The sequence below is a fragment of the Myotis brandtii genome, unplaced genomic scaffold (genome assembly GCF_000412655.1).
Source record: "Myotis brandtii unplaced genomic scaffold, ASM41265v1 scaffold191, whole genome shotgun sequence".
NCBI classification, from domain to species: Eukaryota; Metazoa; Chordata; class Mammalia; order Chiroptera; family Vespertilionidae; genus Myotis; species Myotis brandtii.
The window spans coordinates 1,286,229-1,304,825 of record NW_005357115.1 but is presented as its reverse complement, the minus strand read 5'-3'; the positions used below and the strand labels follow the sequence as shown (position 1 = coordinate 1,304,825).

Genomic DNA, 18,597 nt, shown 5'->3' with positions numbered 1-18,597 from the left:
GTGATTAATCACTATGCTTTAATTATGTTCAATTTGTAACAATGAAATTGGGGGTCACCACAACATGAGGAACTGTAATAAAGGGTCACGGCATTAGGAAGGTTGAGAACCACTGTTCTAACAGATAATACATAGTTATGTATATTATTAAAATATTTATGAATTTTATAAGTTTTGCATTTAAACCAGAAAACTAATCATAAAGTCATCTATTAATTTACACATGGGTCCTTAGAAGTGCTTGCCATTCTATAAATTTATCCTTAAGAATAAACCTATGTGATTAGAGCTTGGATTCCCCGTTAGTTTTCAATTTTTTTTTTCTGTTAATATTAGCTACTTTAGAATGATAATACTAGGTACTGTTTGTTTAGTGCTTATTACATGCATACCCAATTGTAAGCATTTGCGTATGATATTTAATTCTTAAAACAACCCCTTGAAGTAGGTATTACCTACATTTTCCAATGAGGAAGCTAGCTTAGAGAGAGGAAGTAGTTTGTCAAAGGTCACACAGCTAAAAAGTAGTGCAATAAAAATTGAAACTCTGCCCTGGCCGGTTTGGCTCAGTGGATAGAGTGTCGGTCTTCGGACTCAAGGGTCCCAGGTTCGATTCCGGTCAAGGGCATGTACCTTGGTTGCGGGCACCTCCCCAGTGGGGAGTGTGCAGGAGGCAGCTGATCGATGTTTCTCTCTGTTCGAAGTTTCTAACTCTCTACTTCTCTCCCTTCCTCTCTGTAAAAATCAATAAAATATATTTAAAAAAAATTGGGACTCTATGACTCTAAAGACATGCTTGTAAGCCACTACACTTTGTAGCCTTATAGTTCTTATAAAAATTCTCTAAGTAAAGTGTATTGAAAGGGGAAGAGGGCAAACATTATCTGCTGTATATGATGTCTAGAGTTCAAGATACACAATTTAGAAGCATCTGATCACATTTTTTTCTCTCTCCCATCCACTTAATTCATACCTGACTCCTTTCTGTTGTTATTATTGAAACTCTCCATTCCAGTAAAATCTACAATGAGGTGGGCTGCAATTTCCAGTGTTATATTACTATAGAAATTTTTAGTGGGAAAACAATTGAAAGTATTGAAATTGGGAAATGAACTAGGAGCCAGTTCAAGAATTCAGATGACTTGGAATTTTGTATACCATATTGCATTTCGCAAAGAACAGAACTGAAGTCTTCTGATTCCTGATCTTGTGTTGTTGTTATTCAGTCTTTCCTTAAAAAAAGAATCTGATAACATTAAGGCTAATTAATACATAAACGTCATTTATTTTTGGTCTTTTCCTTTTGCTGCACGCCTCCACTAGATGTCCCCTTCCTCTTTCTAGAATTACCCTTCATAGAAAGCTCTTGCTAGAATCTAGAGCACCTCTTTTATAATTTTGGTTTTTTACCTAGAATATGACATAGGATGGGAAAGAGTGGAGATCCTACCTCCTGCTAAAATCTAGATACGTACTCTCTTTTCCTCAGGAATCATCAAAACCAGTATATTCTAATCTTTTAGACATAACTATTACAGTTGTTTAGTTTATTAATGATTGATGATGGTAAATTTTTGGATAATTTGAATAAATTGTTTAAATGTCTTATGAAAACTGTAACAATGAATTTTAGATGATTATAAACTGTTATCTCTGACTTACAGAATATGAAAGTAAAAGTCTGCCACTAAGAAATGACCATGAGAAAATAAATGTCTGGCACCAGTATCTAAATGTTTATCTAGTTGTAGATATCTATATTCTTTGGTGTTTAGGCTAAGCTTGTTTTTTAGAACCCAAAGTCTCCCAATTCTTATGACCATGTTTGTTGATAATACTCTTCTAGAATCTGTTGATGAGGTGTCATAACATATAAGGCTCTTATTACTCATCAGAATAAATTGATTTACTGTCTTACTTGAAAATATTAGATTTATTTTGTTAAAATTATAATTAATAGCCATGTAATCTTGTTTGGAGGCTTTAAAGGAAAGATGTAATTGTGCTGGTATAGATGTGCCCATAATTTAATTTTTCTGTTTATGGATTGTGGGTTTTTTGTTTTTTTATGTTCTACTTTGGAGAAAGATAATTTATGTTTTACCTTCTTTATTTTCTAAGGAACTGGCATTTGATCCATATGAATCATATGCTCGAGATATTTTACGACCTGGTTTTCATGATCGTTTCCTTAGTCAGTTATCAAAGCCTGGAGCGGCACTTTATTTACAGGTATAGTTATTTTTAAATCAAGATATATGATATCTGAAAACTAAACTTAAAAAAAATTAAATCACTTTGTTTTCTAGTCAATAGGCGAAGGTTTTAAAGAAGCTGTTCAGTATGTTCTACCCAGACTGCTTCTAGCCCCTGTTTACCACTGTCTACATTATTTTGAACTTTTAAAGGTAAGAAAAGTATTCAATTGTGATACAATTTTTTACCAACTTGTGTATCAATTATTATGTGAGCACTCATGGATATTAGTCTGTATCTATTTTCTTTTTCTAGTTAAGCAAATACAAATGAATCTGCAAAAAAAGTGGCATATTTTCTTCAGTTTTAATAGTGAATTTTAAAGCAACGATCAGATATTTTTTATCTTGTGTCCTTACGTTTTGTTTACATTGATGGTTATTTGGAAACAACATTGGATTTATTTATGCATCCAAGAAACCCATTTTAAGACCTCAGCAGATTTAGAGACTTAGATAGTATGGGGATAAGGCCAAATGGGGAAGATTTATTACCTAATTTTCGTAGCTCAAGTTTGTAACTATCTCTATAAAACTGTTTATCTTTACTTTAGAAACAGTGAACTATGTATAACCCCAATAAAAATTCACCATGTTATCACAGTTCAAAAATACTCAATTTCAGAAGCACTGACTAAAAGGAAAGGATTCTGCTCCCCCCTTTTTTTTCCTGTTATATACTGAAATTAACTAGGAAAGGGGGAACCTTACTATATATAAATTATAATTCAGTAGTGTAGCTCGAAGATAATTACCTTTTAAATATTTTATGTATCTAATGATGTAGCCCTGGCCGGTATTGATCATTGGTTAGAGTGTTGGCCCACGCACCAAATGCTTAAGTATGGGAATCATGGGAAAGGATTACAGATAAAAACTGAGAACTGCGAGGTGCCGTGAGTGGAAAACTTAGGATCAAGAACTGAGAAATATTAAACACAGGAGATTTTTTCCCTCCCAAAGTAGTCTCTTTTTTTCAATGCTATGTAAAACAAATTGGTAAAGGCAAATATGAGTCATGCTACCTCATTTACTTTAAACACCCACTAATGGCCTTCACATGGTATGCCAAAAACTCTCTGTGAAGAAATATGCTCTGCAGTCCCCTTTTACAAATACCTTGTGTGCATGTGTTAATGGCTTTGGTTTGCTGCCTTTCCATTTTGGAAACTGGACAATATCAAACATCTTCTACTCTAGACCATTTTTCTCCTACTTTTTTATGTTGTGCATGCATCTGGTTTAAGTGCTATATACTCAAGACCTTTTTTTACACTGTCCATGAGCTGATGTGTTAATACCAGCAATAAGAAATTTAGAAAACATAACTTCTCTCTGAGTCTCATAAAAATAACCCCAGTAGAGGTCTGTCTTGATTTTATTCCCTTGAACTGGCTTTCTAAATTTAGAAATTATCCTGAAATGATGAGCTCAAAGCTGTGAGCTAAATGGTATTGTATCTGACCACAGATGTTGAATATCTAAAGTTAAACATAGAATAGTGTAATTTAGGGGCTATTATAAGTAAATACCTGATTATTGTCCTATTCCAATTTTAAATAAACTAAACTGCTGTGAGGGGCATTTATAGTTTTGGTAATTTTCTCTCTAATAATAAAAAAAATTATTTTAAAAGGTATTTTATTTTCATAAGGAGAGATCCTTACATTTTAAAGTATTAATTTCCTGCTTAAAGTTTCAAACTCCTTGCTGCACTTCAGATTTTAACTTGCTTTTACATTATTCTTGCATTTTGGCCATTTTTCTCTCATTTCCTCTCCTTTTAGAACTCCAGTTATGTATATTGGTTCTACTACTTTATGTTGTTCCACAAGTCTCTGAAACTTCATTTTTCTTAAATCCCTTTTTCTCATTTTCTTGAATTTGGTAATTTGTATTGATCTGTCAATAGAATTGTTAGTTATTACACTTACTCTAGAATTTCCATTTGGATTTCGTTTGATAGTTTCCAGATAATCCCTATCTATCCACTTAATAAGACCATGTTTTCCTTTAATTCTTTGAACATGATCATAGAAGCCACTTTGAAGTCTTTCCTAAATCCAACCAACCTCTGGGCCCATTTGGAGTCAATTTCTATAAATTGACTTTTTTCCCCTGAATATAGGCTACTTACCCTCCCCCCCTTTTTTTGTATGTGTGCTAGATAACTGGATATTGTTGTGTTGAGGATTGTTGGTTTTTTTGGTTTTGGGTTGGGGGGTTCAGTGTGTGTGTGTGTGTGTGTGTGTGTGTTGTTGGTTTTCCTGAACTAAATTGCAAATTTGTTTATTCTGTGTTGTGCAGCAGATAACACAACCTCTGTTTACTTTTACTTTCTCTTTTCCAATTTATATGCTTTCTATTTTTACTTCTTGTCTTATGCCTGTGGCTAAAACTTCTAGTGCTATGTTAAACAAGAGTGGTGAAAGGGGACATACCTGAGTTGTCCTAGATCTTAACGGAAACATTTTTAGTTTTTTTCCCATTGAGTATGATGTTGGCTGTGGGTTTGTCATGTATGTTCCCCTCTATTCCTACTTTGCTGAGAGTTTTTATCATAAATGGGTGCTGTATTTTATCAAATGCTTTTTCTATATTGATATGATCATGTGGTTTTATCCTTCAGTTTGTTTATGTGGTATATCACGTTTATTGATTTATGGATATTGTACCAACCTTGCATCCCTGGAATAAATCCCACTTGATTATGGTATATGATCTTTTTAATGTATTGCTGGATCCTGTTTGTTAATAATTTGTTGAGAATTTTAGCATCTATGTTCATCGGGGATATTGGCCTATAATTTTCTTTCTTTTAGTATCTTTATCTGGTTTCGCAATTAGGGTAAAGCTGGCCTTGTAAAATGACCTTGGAAGTCTTCCCTCCTCTCTAATTTTTTGGAATAGTTTGAAAAGGATTGGTGTTGGTTCTTCTTTTAATATTTGATAAATTTCACCTGTGAAGCCATCCAGTCCAGGACTTTTGTTTGTTGGAGATTTTTTAATTACTGCTTCAATTTCATTAATTGTAATCCATATTCTCTGATTCTTTCTGATTTAGTTTTGGAAGATTGTATCTTTCTAGAAATTTAACCATTTCATCCAGATTGTCCAATTTGTTGGCCTATGATTGTTTGTAATATTTTCTTACAATCCTTTGTATTTCTGTGGAGTCAGTTGTTACTTATCTTTCATTTCTGATTTTATTTATTTGGGGTCCTCTCTCTTTTATTCTTGATGAGACTAGATAAAAGTTTGTCAATCCTGTTCATCTTTTCAAACAACCAACTCTTGGTTTCATTGCTCTTTTGTATTGTTTTTTAGACTATTTCATTTATTTCTGCTCTGATCTTTATTATTTCCTTTTTTCTACTCACTTTGGGCTTCATTTATTGTCCTTTTTCTAGTTCCTTTAAGTGTAAAGTTAGAACATTTGAGATTTTTCTTGTTTCTTGAGGTACCAGTCAGGTTCATGGGTAGCAGTAAGTGGGGGGAATGGCCCCTGCTCCAAAGCTACACCACTCAGTCATTGACATCTCCTGAGCCTGTCCATACCTCTACCCTAGCCCAGGTAGCTGACTCCTCAGGAGGGCATAAGCTCTGCAGGGTGGGGCAACAGGGAATCCAAAGGGTGGGACTATTGCATTCCCCTAGGCCAGCGGTTCTCAACCTGTGGGTGGCGACCCCTTTGGGGGTCAAACGACCCTTTCACAGGGGTCGCCTAAGACCATCGGAAAACACATATATAATTACGTATTGTTTTTGTGATTAATCACTATGCTTTAATTATGTTCAATTTGTAACAATGAAATTGGGGGTCACCACAACATAAGGAACTGTATTAAAGGGTCGCGGCATTAGGAAGGTTGAGAACCACTGCCCTAGGCTGATACCATATGGAGGGGAGTACCACCCAAGAATGATGGCATCTGCTAGTGTTGGAGAGGGACTAAGCACAGAGGTCCTGGCAGCTGTCTCCCCAGAGCCACAAACCCCAGTCTCTCCTCATGGGACTCCAGTCTGCTCCCACTCTCTCAGCCAGAGCCTAGGGTAAGTGGCTGCAAATGAGATTTTGTGTGTTGGACCTTTACGAGGGTACCTGTGTCTCTACGACTCCTGTTTCTCCCTGGCAGACAGAATGCCCTCTGATTTTCATGGCCAGGAGTTATGTGGGTGCCTCTTCCTGGATCTGGTGCTCTGGGATGGGGAACCAAGCTTGGGGTGGAGACCCCACCTCCTCAGGAGGAACCTCTGCAGCTGAGATATCCCTCTTCAGTCTCTGCCCTCCCTACCAATCTCAATATGGCTTTTGTAAATCCTTGGTTATAAGCCTTCTCTTCAGCTAGTCTTCAGTTGGTTGTTCAAGTTGATTGTTCTATATTTTAGTTTTAATTCCAATTTGGTCCTGGGAGTAGGTGGTTGTAACATCCATCTACACCACCACCATCTTGGATCATCTCAGAGTGCTTTGATTTTTAATAACAAACCTATAAAGTAAGCAGGGCAGGCTTTTTATTAAAATACTAAAAAACTCATCTGACAGATGAGAAATGTGAAGCTAAGAAATCAATTAATTTGCCCCAGGGTCACACAGAAGTAGAGTTAAAATTTGATCCTTAATTTTGTGTCAAGTTTCTCTCCATTATATTGCATATTTTTCTGTACATTTATCTTTTTTATCATCCCATTACCTACAACATTAATATTGGAATCAGAAACCTAAGGCTAAATTCCACACTGAAATAAAAAAAAAAAAAGCTCACCTATGTGCCTACTTCTGTTCAAAGTCCTATGAAGTAAAAAAAAGTGTTTATCACTCATTTCTTTTCAGTAATATGCATCTGAGAAACTGCACATTACTGCCTGTCACAAGGTTGTGAATTCTTTTAACACTCCTTCTACTCTTCTTTTTTAATGTGGAAAAACTTGCATGTTGATATGGCTAGTAATATATAAAGAAGAAAAAGACTTTTACTATATTTTCACAAGTTTAAAAATTTTATTGTGGTAGGAAGAATCAATGTTAGCTTTATCCTTAAATGAAATGGGCTTATTTATTTATTTATGTATTTAGTCCAAACTGTTCTACTAGCTTAGATTTGTCATTTTCACTTTACAGCAATTAGAAGAAAAGAGTGAAGATCAAGAAGACAAGGAATGTTTGAAACAAGCAATAACAGCTTTACTTAATGTTCAGAGTGGGATGGAAAAAATATGTTCTAAAAGTCTTGCAAAACGAAGACTTAGGTGAATATTTTTGCTTTTTTATAATCCTTTTTTTCACCTTGAATATTATGGTATAAATTCAGAGATCCCAGTTCCCTTCTCAAGTAAACAATGAAAAAATAGTTTTAGTGACAAGCTTGGTCTTTCAGAGGAAGTGACATCAAAGCCAAGAGAATTTGTTATTGTTTGAAAAACCTTTCATATTGTGCATTTTCCTTGCATACTCCCAGACAAGACCTCCTGAGAGTCAACTGGTAAGCTCAAGGAGAGATAGAGCAAATGTATTGGATAGATTTATATCAACATCATTGTTCTGTCAAGGTATCCCTTATTTTAGGGAGTATATAATTTGAGGCATTAATTCTGATACTATTGCTTCCAGTTTCCTAATGATAATATGTGCATGTTTTTTTAACTTTAGGTCTTCTTGAGCATTTCTAAATAATTTTTTAAACCTCTTAAGTTACTGTTTTTCACTAGATTGGGCTACTTTCTAATATTTGTTATTCTAAATATCTATAGCCAAGGTAGAAATAATTATTCTGTAGCTGAATTTATAAGGCAGAATTTTGTCAATAGTCATTTTTCTTTTTAGAGCACTAAAAGAAATGTCTCTATTGTGTTGCTTCAGTTTCCAAAATTGTGCAATTTTGTAACACTAACATCTTTCTAGAATTAGTGAAAACCTTCCCAACGTAACTTTTTAAAATATACCTTTACATTGCCCTTTATTTACATGAATTTTAGGTTCTCTGTTTTCTGTGTACTAATAATGTTTTTTCCTTTATCCCAGTGAATCTGCATGTCGGTTTTATAGTCAGCAAATGAAGGGGAAACAACTAGCAATCAAGAAAATGAATGAGATTCAGAAGAATATTGATGGTTGGGAGGGAAAAGACATTGGACAGTGTTGCAATGAGTTTATAATGGAAGGAACTCTTACACGTGTAGGAGCCAAACATGAGAGACACATATTTCTCTTTGATGGCTTAATGATTTGCTGTAAATCAAATCATGGGCAGCCAAGACTTCCTGGTGCTAGCAATGCAGAATATCGTCTTAAAGAAAAGTTTTTTATGAGAAAGGTACAAATTAATGACAAAGATGACACCAATGAGTACAAGCATGCTTTTGAAATAATTTTAAAAGATGAAAATAGTGTTATATTTTCTGCCAAGTCAGCTGAAGAGAAAAACAATTGGATGGCAGCGTTGATATCTTTACAGTACCGGAGTACACTGGAAAGGATGCTTGATGTGACAATGCTACAGGAAGAGAAGGAGGAGCAGATGAGGCTCCCTAGTGCTGACGTTTATAGATTTGCAGAACCTGACTCTGAAGAGAATATAATATTTGAAGAAAACGTGCAGCCCAAGGCTGGAATTCCAATTATCAAAGCAGGAACTGTTATTAAACTTATAGAGAGGCTCACATACCATATGTACGCAGGTAAGAAATAAGAAGTTGCCTGTGACTTTTATTTTCCTGCTTCAGGCTGATTTTCTCTGCTGCACTGGTCATTGTGCCTAAAATAGAAAGCAAACTAACACAAGACCCCCGCATTATCAGAGTTCTTTTTTTTTTTATTGAAAATACTGCCATTTATATTTCTTCGAAATTTTATACTTTTTCCTATCACATTTACATATATTATTTTAACTTTACAACTAGAGTTATAAATGAGAAACTAAATGTCACTTAGCTAAATTTACCCAGTTAGAAAATGGCAGCAACAAAACTAAAAGTAGTGATAAATCATCATCATTAGGGTCTTTCTTGAAACTTTTTTACATCTCTGCCTTTTTTTCCTTTCTATTACTGAGATTATAAAATCAGTTAAAATATTAATATACATCCATCACCAAAATTGTGCTAGCAGTACAAACATACACAACATTGCTTTTTCTTAATTTCCATTCCTAAAAATTAACTAAATTTGGCAATCCTGGAAATCATTTAAGTTTTCAGTTTCTTTGTTTGTTTTGCTTTTTACAACTGCTATTATTGAAGAAAACAGTTTCACCTTAGCAGGGCAATTTTTAAAGACAAACATGTCCAAAACACCTACGAAGATTGCTAGAGGCCGAATTAAATATAATGTTTAAGAGGTAAGGAATACATATAGTGATTCGTTTTTAAGTAATTTTATTTCTTCTAATAAAGTTAAGTAACAAATGATGATCTAATGTTCTTCAACCTTCAACTTCCCTACATACTGGGAGGTTTGATAATTGTAAAGTACTATAGAGTGTGGTATAGTAGAAAGAGCATTGAATTTGGATTTATACCTTCACTCTATATAGTTCCTTAAGGTCTCAGAACCTCAGTTTTTCATCTCAAAAATCAATGTGACAACAGCTACCTTAAAATATGTTGGAAAGAGTAAGTGAAATACTGTATGTCAAAGCTCTTGTAAATATACATGCAAACTTATTTTCAGAGAATGTTTTTATTACCAAAATATATTAAATCAAATGTAAGTATTATTATTAAATAGTTGAAAGTGGAAGTTAACCTAAATCTCCATACTTCTTGCTTAAATATATTCTTATCTCTAGAAATGTGTTTCTGGGGAAATCTTTTTTCAGTTTTAAAGTCCTATAAGTGGGTTCTCACTTCTCTCTAGAAACAGTTTTGGAACCAGTTAAATTAAGCTTTTAAATATATCCATTAATCCACTGTAATAAAGGTGAATAGTATTTGATATTGTTAATCAATTTGATGTATTAAATGTCCAGTCAGAACTATTTGTATGTCCTGGAAATTATCAGGGCCACCTTGCAAAAATGTAGAATTAGGTTAGAATATTTTTATCAGTGACATTAAAGCACTTTATAAATATAAAATTGTTTCATTATCTCCACATGTCTCTGGGTTGAGTAAGCCAGTGTTTTGTTTTTATTTTTTATTTGTCCTCTAATTGGTAGTTCTTTTGCTAGCCTTTTTCATGGCAAAATAATAGTGTTTTCCATAAGCTAATTTTAAAAGCAGTTTGGCTTTTAAACTAAGCCCATGGCTGAAATATGATGAATATAGTGAAAGAAGACTAGTCTGGGATTCCAATTTTACTATTGATTTTTCACTTAGAAACTTCTATAATTAGTGTATTAATTTTACTGACGCTGAAATAAGTAAAGGCACAGGAAATTTAAATAAGCTGCCTAGGATTTTACATATGAAACTGTTTTTGAGAGAAGGTACAATTATCAGTAATTAATATAACTTACATATTTAGTTGTTTTTCATTAACTTCTCTTTAAGATCTAGAATACAACTACAAAGATGTTTTATTAAATTACCCAAAATTTGTGGTTGCAAAATACTTATTTCTTTGCTACTTTTTTTCTTTTATTGTTTAAAGTATTACAAATAGTAGAACATATGTCTCCTTTTTCCCCTATTGGCCTCCCCCCAGCCTCCCTCCCATCTCCGGCACATGCCTTCACCCTCTTAGTGTCTGTGTCCATTGGTTATGCTTATTTCATGCATACAAGTCATTTGGTTGAAATTTTTAAGGTTATAAAAGTTGAATTTGTTCTTTTTGACACATCATTCTAATTTTTTAAGTGTCTTAGAAGATTCACAGAATTTTTTAGCTTAAGCTTTCTAAATTGTCCATTTCATTTTAAAAACCTTTGAGTTCTTATACTGTTTAGAGTAAAATTAATTCTCCTAATCAATAGTAAAACTCCTAAGACAGAAGTTTTACTATCTTTTCCTATAGAGAAATATAAATTGCAAATGCTGAAGACTTACAAGTGTTTATTATCATAACTCAGTGGTATTTGAACTGGAAGACATTTGATTCCAAAATTTGTAATGTAATTGCTTCTATAAAACTCAATTGTTAATGATTAAAATTTTATTTATTTAAGTTGCATGCTGTATTTCACAGAACTTATAATTGTTAATGCTAAAAATTTTCTTTAAACTGCTGTATTTCACAGACCTAACATAATTATTAATAAGTAGTTGCAGAACTACAATCAAATATTTTTTTCTGGAGAACTGCCTTTATTTAATTATTTTGAAAGAGAACACTTTTTTTTCACTTTATGGACCTTTTTTATTTTTATTTTTTGAGGACACTTTAAAACAAACAAAATTTGAACAGGCATAGCTGCCAGTTTTTCTATGAAGTTGGCAGTCTTCTCTTAATGGACATGCTAGCCAAGTCTCTGAACAAAGTACTTTTGGCATGGTATTATATTAGCTACTTTTGATAGTTACTCTCATTTATATTAATTTTTAGCTTTTGAATAGAATGATATTTTAAATGGTCATCTTTTTAATTAATATAAAATACTTAAATTTCTAGATCTATAGAACTTTGCAAAGTTAAGTATATTGAAATTTAAAGTGACAAGATTGTCTTTTTTTTAAGTTTCTTAAAAATTCCTTTCCTTAATTTCTTTTTTTTTAAATATATTTTATTGATTTTTTTTTTTTTTTTTACAGAGAAGAAGGGAGAGGGATAGAGAGTTAGAAACCTCAATGAGAGAGAAACATCGATCAGCTGCCTCCTGCACACCCCCTACTGGGGATGTGCCCGCAACCAAGGTACATGCCCTTGGCCAGAATCGAACCTGGGACCCTTGAGTCCGCAGGCCGACGCTCTATCCACTGAGCCAAACCGGTTAGGGCTCCTTAATTTCTTAAAGAATAAAATGCCAATGTTGGTTTTAAAACTGTGTGGCTAAGTTTTTTAACATTTTTCTTTTCCTCTTTTGAGGCTTAATTTACACTGTTTTATCTTACGTCCTTAATGTATTAATGGTATAACTAGTATCCACAAGCAGCTTTTGTGAGTTGTGTTTTCAGCACATACAAATTAGTAGTATTCGTTTGTTTGGGCTCTCTGTAGAGTCTGTTACTGACTGTATTACTGCCAATAGAGTGTGCTTTTAATAGACCATCTATAAATTTGTAAAACATGAAAGCAGTAATTTTTTAAGCAGTCGAGTTCACATGAACTCTGAGTCCTCACTGCAATGAGAACAGATCAAATTACCATTTTTTTTTATTGATTTAGTTATTACATATGTGTCCTTATTCCCCCCACTCATGCCCTCACCCCCCTTTTGTCTGTGTCCATTGGTTAGGCCTATATGCTTGCATATAACTCCTTTGGTTGATCTCTCCCCCTTACCCCCACCGTCCCCTACCTTCCCTCATTAAGAACTATTGGTCTGCTCTTTTCTTTTTTTTTGAGGGGGTGGGGGTTGGTTAGTTGGTTGGTAGGTATTTATTGGAGAATATACAGTGCAAGTTGTGGCTTACATTGAAACAAAAGCTAAAATTTACCTTGCGCATTTTAATTATATTGTATAGAATTATAATAAGACATTGATTATAATACAATGAGAAACTAATAACTATCAAGAACTACTTACAGGTAATTTTTTAGATTATAGGTTGGTCACACATTGTCATAAAAAGCGAAAGGGAAACTAGTTTAATATTACTTAATTCAGACTTGACTTTGTTTCCAGTTAACTTGATCCCTCAAGTATTTTAGCAATAATTTATGAAATAAAGCTATAGATTACTAGTGTTAGATGAGGTGACCAATTCCTCACTTTATAGACAAAAAACCAAGGCCCCTGAAGCTTATGTGATTTGCCAGAAGTCATATCAGCAGGTAATTACAGAATGAAGACTAGACATTAGGTTTCTTGACCCTTAATAGAATATACTTTCTACCTTATTACACTGACTCATACAAGGTGAATTCTTTTAATTATAATATTTTTATTATGTGTATTGAATAATAAAAATAAAGAAACATACTTGCTTGCCCGGACAGCCGGCATGGCTCAGTGGTTGAGCGTTGACCTAAGAACCAGGAGGTCATGGTTCGATTCCCGGTCAGGGCACATGCCCAGGTTGCGGGCTCAATCCCCAGTGTGGGGCATGCAGGAGGCAGCCAATGATGATTCTCTCTCATCATTGATGTTTCTGTCTCTCCCTCTCCCTTCCTCTCTGAAATCAATAAGAAAAAATATATTTTTTAAAAATAAACTTACTTGCTTGGTTTGAATTGCCAGTATACAAATGGTTTATTAATTTATGGAAAACAGGTCTATGAAGATATAGTCAGAGCAATTTTTTTTCTTATTGAAATAGGTAATAAGTTCTAACTATAAACTTTGATTTTAATTAAAATATTTTATTATTTAGTTACATACTGGTCATCATAATTTTATTTTTTAACAAAACCCAGTCATTAGTCTATCTGTAAAGGAAAACTTTCTGGGAGAAAAAATTAAATGTAGGTGAGTTAGAAAGTGCTTACTTGCTTAAAAGATTGCAACAGGGTCTTATATGGAATCTAAGATCCAGTGTTTCTGGACATATAATAATTCACTAACTATATCAGAACTTTGGAATTCACCCAAAGAGCTAAGGGGAAATTATCTAGTTAGACGGAACATTCTGAATCCAGCATGGATATGAAGAGATGTTTCCTTCCTTGTCTATATAGTAAGAAGGCACAAAGCAACATGCATAAAGAAGAGGAGAGTAGGAATTTCACTTTGGTTATAGTTACAGGAAATAAAGTACAAATTAATATTGAGACTTAACATGGGTAAAGAAATGTTTGGTGATGCTATGTCTGGTTTGTTATTCTATTTTAGAGAAATGAGGTGAGTTTGAGGTAGAGGTAATAATTCAGAACTGACATTATATGAAAATAAAAGCTTTTCACATTGAAGTGTGGGGAAAAGGTGTTTCCCATGCATGGTGAACTTCCCTTTCATGGAAAACGATACTGGGAAAGAAAAAAAAGGGCCAGTTGATACTTTTCTTTAAAGTATTTACTGATATTTTATGCCTTCATATAGAAAATCCTCAAAAATATGTATCAGATTTCTTTTGAGTTTGTGTACTGTATAAGCTCATTTTGTGTGTTTTAATTTAGGGGGAAAAAACTTTTCAATAGTTTTTGATCTATAGGGCAGTGCTGGTCTATTTTTAAATTCTCTTTTTTTAAGTGTTTGTGCGTCAGCGTAGCGGTCTGTTTCCTTTTGTAAGGAATTCAAGAGTGATTGTTTATAAATCCTTGTTGAGGAGCTTATTGTTTCTTGTAGCTTTTTAAATGGCTGTATTAAAGGGAGAATGATCACGTGAACACACATCCTGATGAACTGGTTCACTGTGGTGACTGGGGGAGGGGTATTCTTTACATAAATAACTCTAGTTAATAAATATTTCATACATTTCATTGACCTTGCCAAATAAAATGTCATGTAGGGATCAAAATAAGTATATAAGATAAAAAGGATTGAATTTATCACCTAAAATCTAGTATGCTATATTCTGAACATTAATGTAAGTATATTCTGAGTTCCTCAGATTTTGAAGAACTGTGCAATAAAATACTGTATAAGAACAGTTTTAGAGTGAGGGAAATGGGCAGCTAGAAAACCAGCAGAAAATAGTAACTATAACTCATAACCTGGGCCTAGACCAGGAACTTGATGGGGGTTGGCAGGTATTTGATTAGAGAGAGGGATGCTGAGCAGCTAGTGAGTGTGGTAGAAATCTCAGTACAGGAATTTGAGTCAGAAGAGAAAAACCACAGAGGAAGTTTTTGCCATTGCTTATATTGAAATCTATTAGGGTTTAGTTTGAGAAAGAGGTTTGTGGAATTATATCCATAAGCAAGTGATAAACAGAAAAAAGGAGAATATCAAAATAGTTTATTTTAATTTTCTCCACAAATATTTGTTTATGCTTATATTTTAAAATCAAACCAGCCTGGCTTTTGTATTTTTATGCATTTGCCTTCCATTGTCCCTGAAATAATCATTTTATAATATAGGTAGATAACTGGTACTCACAACTAATAGAGGCAATATGAAACCTAGCTTTTATGATTACCTGATAAATGTAAGTATGTTCTTTGTTTTCTTTTTAAGAAAACTTATTTATTGATTTGAGAGAGAGAGAGAGAGAGAGAGACATCAATTTGTTGTTGCACTTATGTATGCATTCATTGGTTGTTTCTTGTATGTGCCCTGACCTGAGATAGAACCCGCATCTTTGGCATATGGGAATGATGCTCTAATCAACTGAGCTACCCAGATAGGGCCAGTTCTTGGTTTTCTTACAAAATTATATAACCTGTCTTTATTAGTGGGTATTTTAAAAATATCAATTATCTTAGTCCTTTACATCACCAATAAGCTAAAGGTCTTCAGAGTAGTGTGACGTGGTTACAATCACTGAAATGGGGAAATCAATAGAAATAAAATTAGCTTCTGGAATATGTACCCTTTTTGTATAAAATTTAAAATGCAGATGTTATGTCCTCTATTAATATTAAAGTTATTCATTCATTAGTAAATTTCCACTGCGTTAGACTAAAAATAGAGTCTAAATTAATAAGTCCTAGTAATATATGCAGCCTTTAAGAGAATTTTTTGAAAGTACTTAAACTTTTGCCAAATTTTCTTGGTTTATTTTTAGCCTCTACTGGTTTTTTTTCTTTTGGCAAGACTACTCATTTCTAATCAAGCTAAAAACAACTTAAACTTGAGTCACTTTAGAACTTAGTACAACTGATGATTGTGGGAGTGTTTATTTCACTGCCAGCTTCAGAAACTTCTGAATACAGTGTACAGGAAGGCACAGTTGCTATTTCCTAAAATCTGGAAGAAGGCTTAACAAGAAATACAGAATCACAATTAGACTGCCAATTTTTCGACGACTTGCTAGTGCCTTTGCCCAAGATTCTGAATTAATATTTTATGTAAATTTCTATAGTGGTTATATAATTTATGGATTCTTTCTTTCCAGTTAGATCTCACAGCAGCATAAACCTTAAGGGATCCTTTAACTCAGGGAGATTATGTGATGCAGTAGGAAAAAAAAATCAGGAATTACACAATCTAGGTCATGGTACCATCTCTGTCACTCTATTATGTGACCCTTGATAAGTCTTAGTTACTTCTCTCATATGTAGAAAAGAAAAAATATCCCAGGCCCTATCAGTTCAGGGAAATCGTATAAATTTTGAGAATGCTGCTTGAGAACTTTGCAGAACAGACATCAGGAATTGATGGGATCCCCTGGACCGGTGTGGCACTGATGCACAAACATGACTTCTCAGCATTGTCATCAGCTACTAACGGACTGAGTTGGCCAGAGGTTTTGGTTTAAGATGAAAAGACCACTTTATTTTATTTTTTCTTATTTCTCAATTTATTAGACATTATTTATAGTTTACAAAAGGGTGAGCTTTCACTAGGTTGTAATTTTTACATCCAATATTAATATCATTATAGATTTAAAACTGCATTTTTATTATTTACTATAATAAATATTTTTTATTTTTTAAATTTATCTTTATTGTTGAAAGTATTACAGACGTTCCCTTTTTTCCCCCAGTGACCCCCCTCCAGCTCTCACCTGCCCCCCAAGGCCTTCACCACACTATTACCATTTTAAAAATCGGATGCCTTTAAAATAGCCAATTTTTTTAAATAATTTTTTTAATTCACTAAGAACTTTTATTCTCTTTTTCAACTTAAAAGTACCTTGAATACCCCACAATTTATCAGCCTGACAGGTGTCATTTGAGAAGAAATGGATCTGGATATCGATTTTAGACTTTTAGACTGAAACAAACTTTTCTTTTAAAAAAAGGATGGGTCACCCTAAATTTGAAACAGAAATCAGGGATTCTTGAAGTACTTTGTACTAAAGATCTGGGCTCTCTCTCCAACAGTGACACCTCAGCATCTCTATGTAGCCACTGCTTTTGTTTCCTAAACACGTGATGTTTTGAGTAGCCTCACCTTACAAATAGATTTGCAGAACAGGAAGAAGATTCTTGAAAGGGAGGACTGTGATGAAACCGATATAAATCTCTGTTTTAAAATCTTGTACAGCCTTCTGTTTTAAAATCTTTTCTTCTGGATGAGACATTAGTCTTTAACGTTTGAGGAGCTCTGTAACTGAAGACAAACAATAAAATACCAACAAAGGAAATTACTAAAGGGTTGTATGTGTTTAAATTACTTTTATCAGTAACCCACTCTAGCCTCAGAAGGTATAAAGCAAAAGGAGAAGAGGGACATTTAAAACCAGTGTATTTTTTTTTAAATATATTTTTATTGATTTCAGAGAGGAAGGGAGAGGGAAAGATAGAAACATTAATGATGAAAATCATTGATTGTCTGCCTCCTGCACGACCCCTACTAGGGATTGAGCCTGCAACCCAGGCATGTGCCCTTGACCAGAATCGAACCTGGGACCCTTCAGTCCGCAGGCCGACACTCTGTCCACTGAGCAAAACCAGCTAGGGCAAAACCAATGTATTTTTGTCATTAAATTTTTCTTTAACTTAAAAAGGCATTATAATCTTAAATTCAAGATCGTCTGATATTTAAATCAATTTATTATCTTGATGACCACATATACTAATCAGTTGGGAAATAGATTTCAGTTTTGTGGTAAGTCCATGAATTAGCTTATTGGGGGGGGGGGGAGTTAATGTATTATTTTATTGTAAGGTTAAATTTAGGGTGGTTCTTAATCAGACAGAATCAGCCTAAATAGAAATTTTCCCAAAAAATTCTGATTCTTGCTAAATCCTATGCTAATAAAAGGCACTGTACTTCTTGTAAACGGTCCACAGTGTCTATACTAGTATAGCCTAACAAAAATAAAGGTATGTACTTTCTACTATCAATGAGTTTATCATTAAACTAGAGGCCTGATGCATGAAATTCATGCATGGATAGGGTCCGTAGGCCTGGCAGGGCTGATCTGTGGGGCGGTTGGGGGGCCCACGTTGGCACCTGCCTTGGCTGGCCTGGCACCTCCCACTCGCTGGCTGGCCCCGCCGCCCCCCACTGCTGCCACCGGTCACCTCCCTCTGTGGGGCGACCAGTGGTGTGATTGGGGGGCTCCCGCTGGTGCCTGCGGGTTGGATATAGCTCCTGCATTGAGCGTCTGCCTCCTGGTGGTCAGTGAGCATCATAGCGACTGGTCATTCCACCATTCGGTCGATTTGCATATTAGGCTCTTATTATATAGGACTAGAGGCCTAGTGCACGAAATCAGTGCACTTGGTGGGGGGGTCCCTCAGCCCAGTCTGCGCCCT

General features: G+C 34.3%; 1 protein-coding gene across 1 annotated transcript in view; it reads left to right on the top strand.

Moving 5' to 3' along the window:
* SOS1 (son of sevenless homolog 1 (Drosophila)) overlaps positions 1 to 18,597 on the top strand; it is a 93,351-nt gene that overhangs the window by 39,879 nt on the left and 34,875 nt on the right. Inside the window, exons 7-10 of the mRNA XM_014538433.1 lie at positions 2,122 to 2,232; positions 2,310 to 2,408; positions 7,378 to 7,505; positions 8,278 to 8,933. Of these exons, the coding sequence (XP_014393919.1) occupies positions 2,122 to 2,232; positions 2,310 to 2,408; positions 7,378 to 7,505; positions 8,278 to 8,933 (994 nt within the window). The remainder of the gene's footprint in view (positions 1 to 2,121; positions 2,233 to 2,309; positions 2,409 to 7,377; positions 7,506 to 8,277; positions 8,934 to 18,597) is intronic.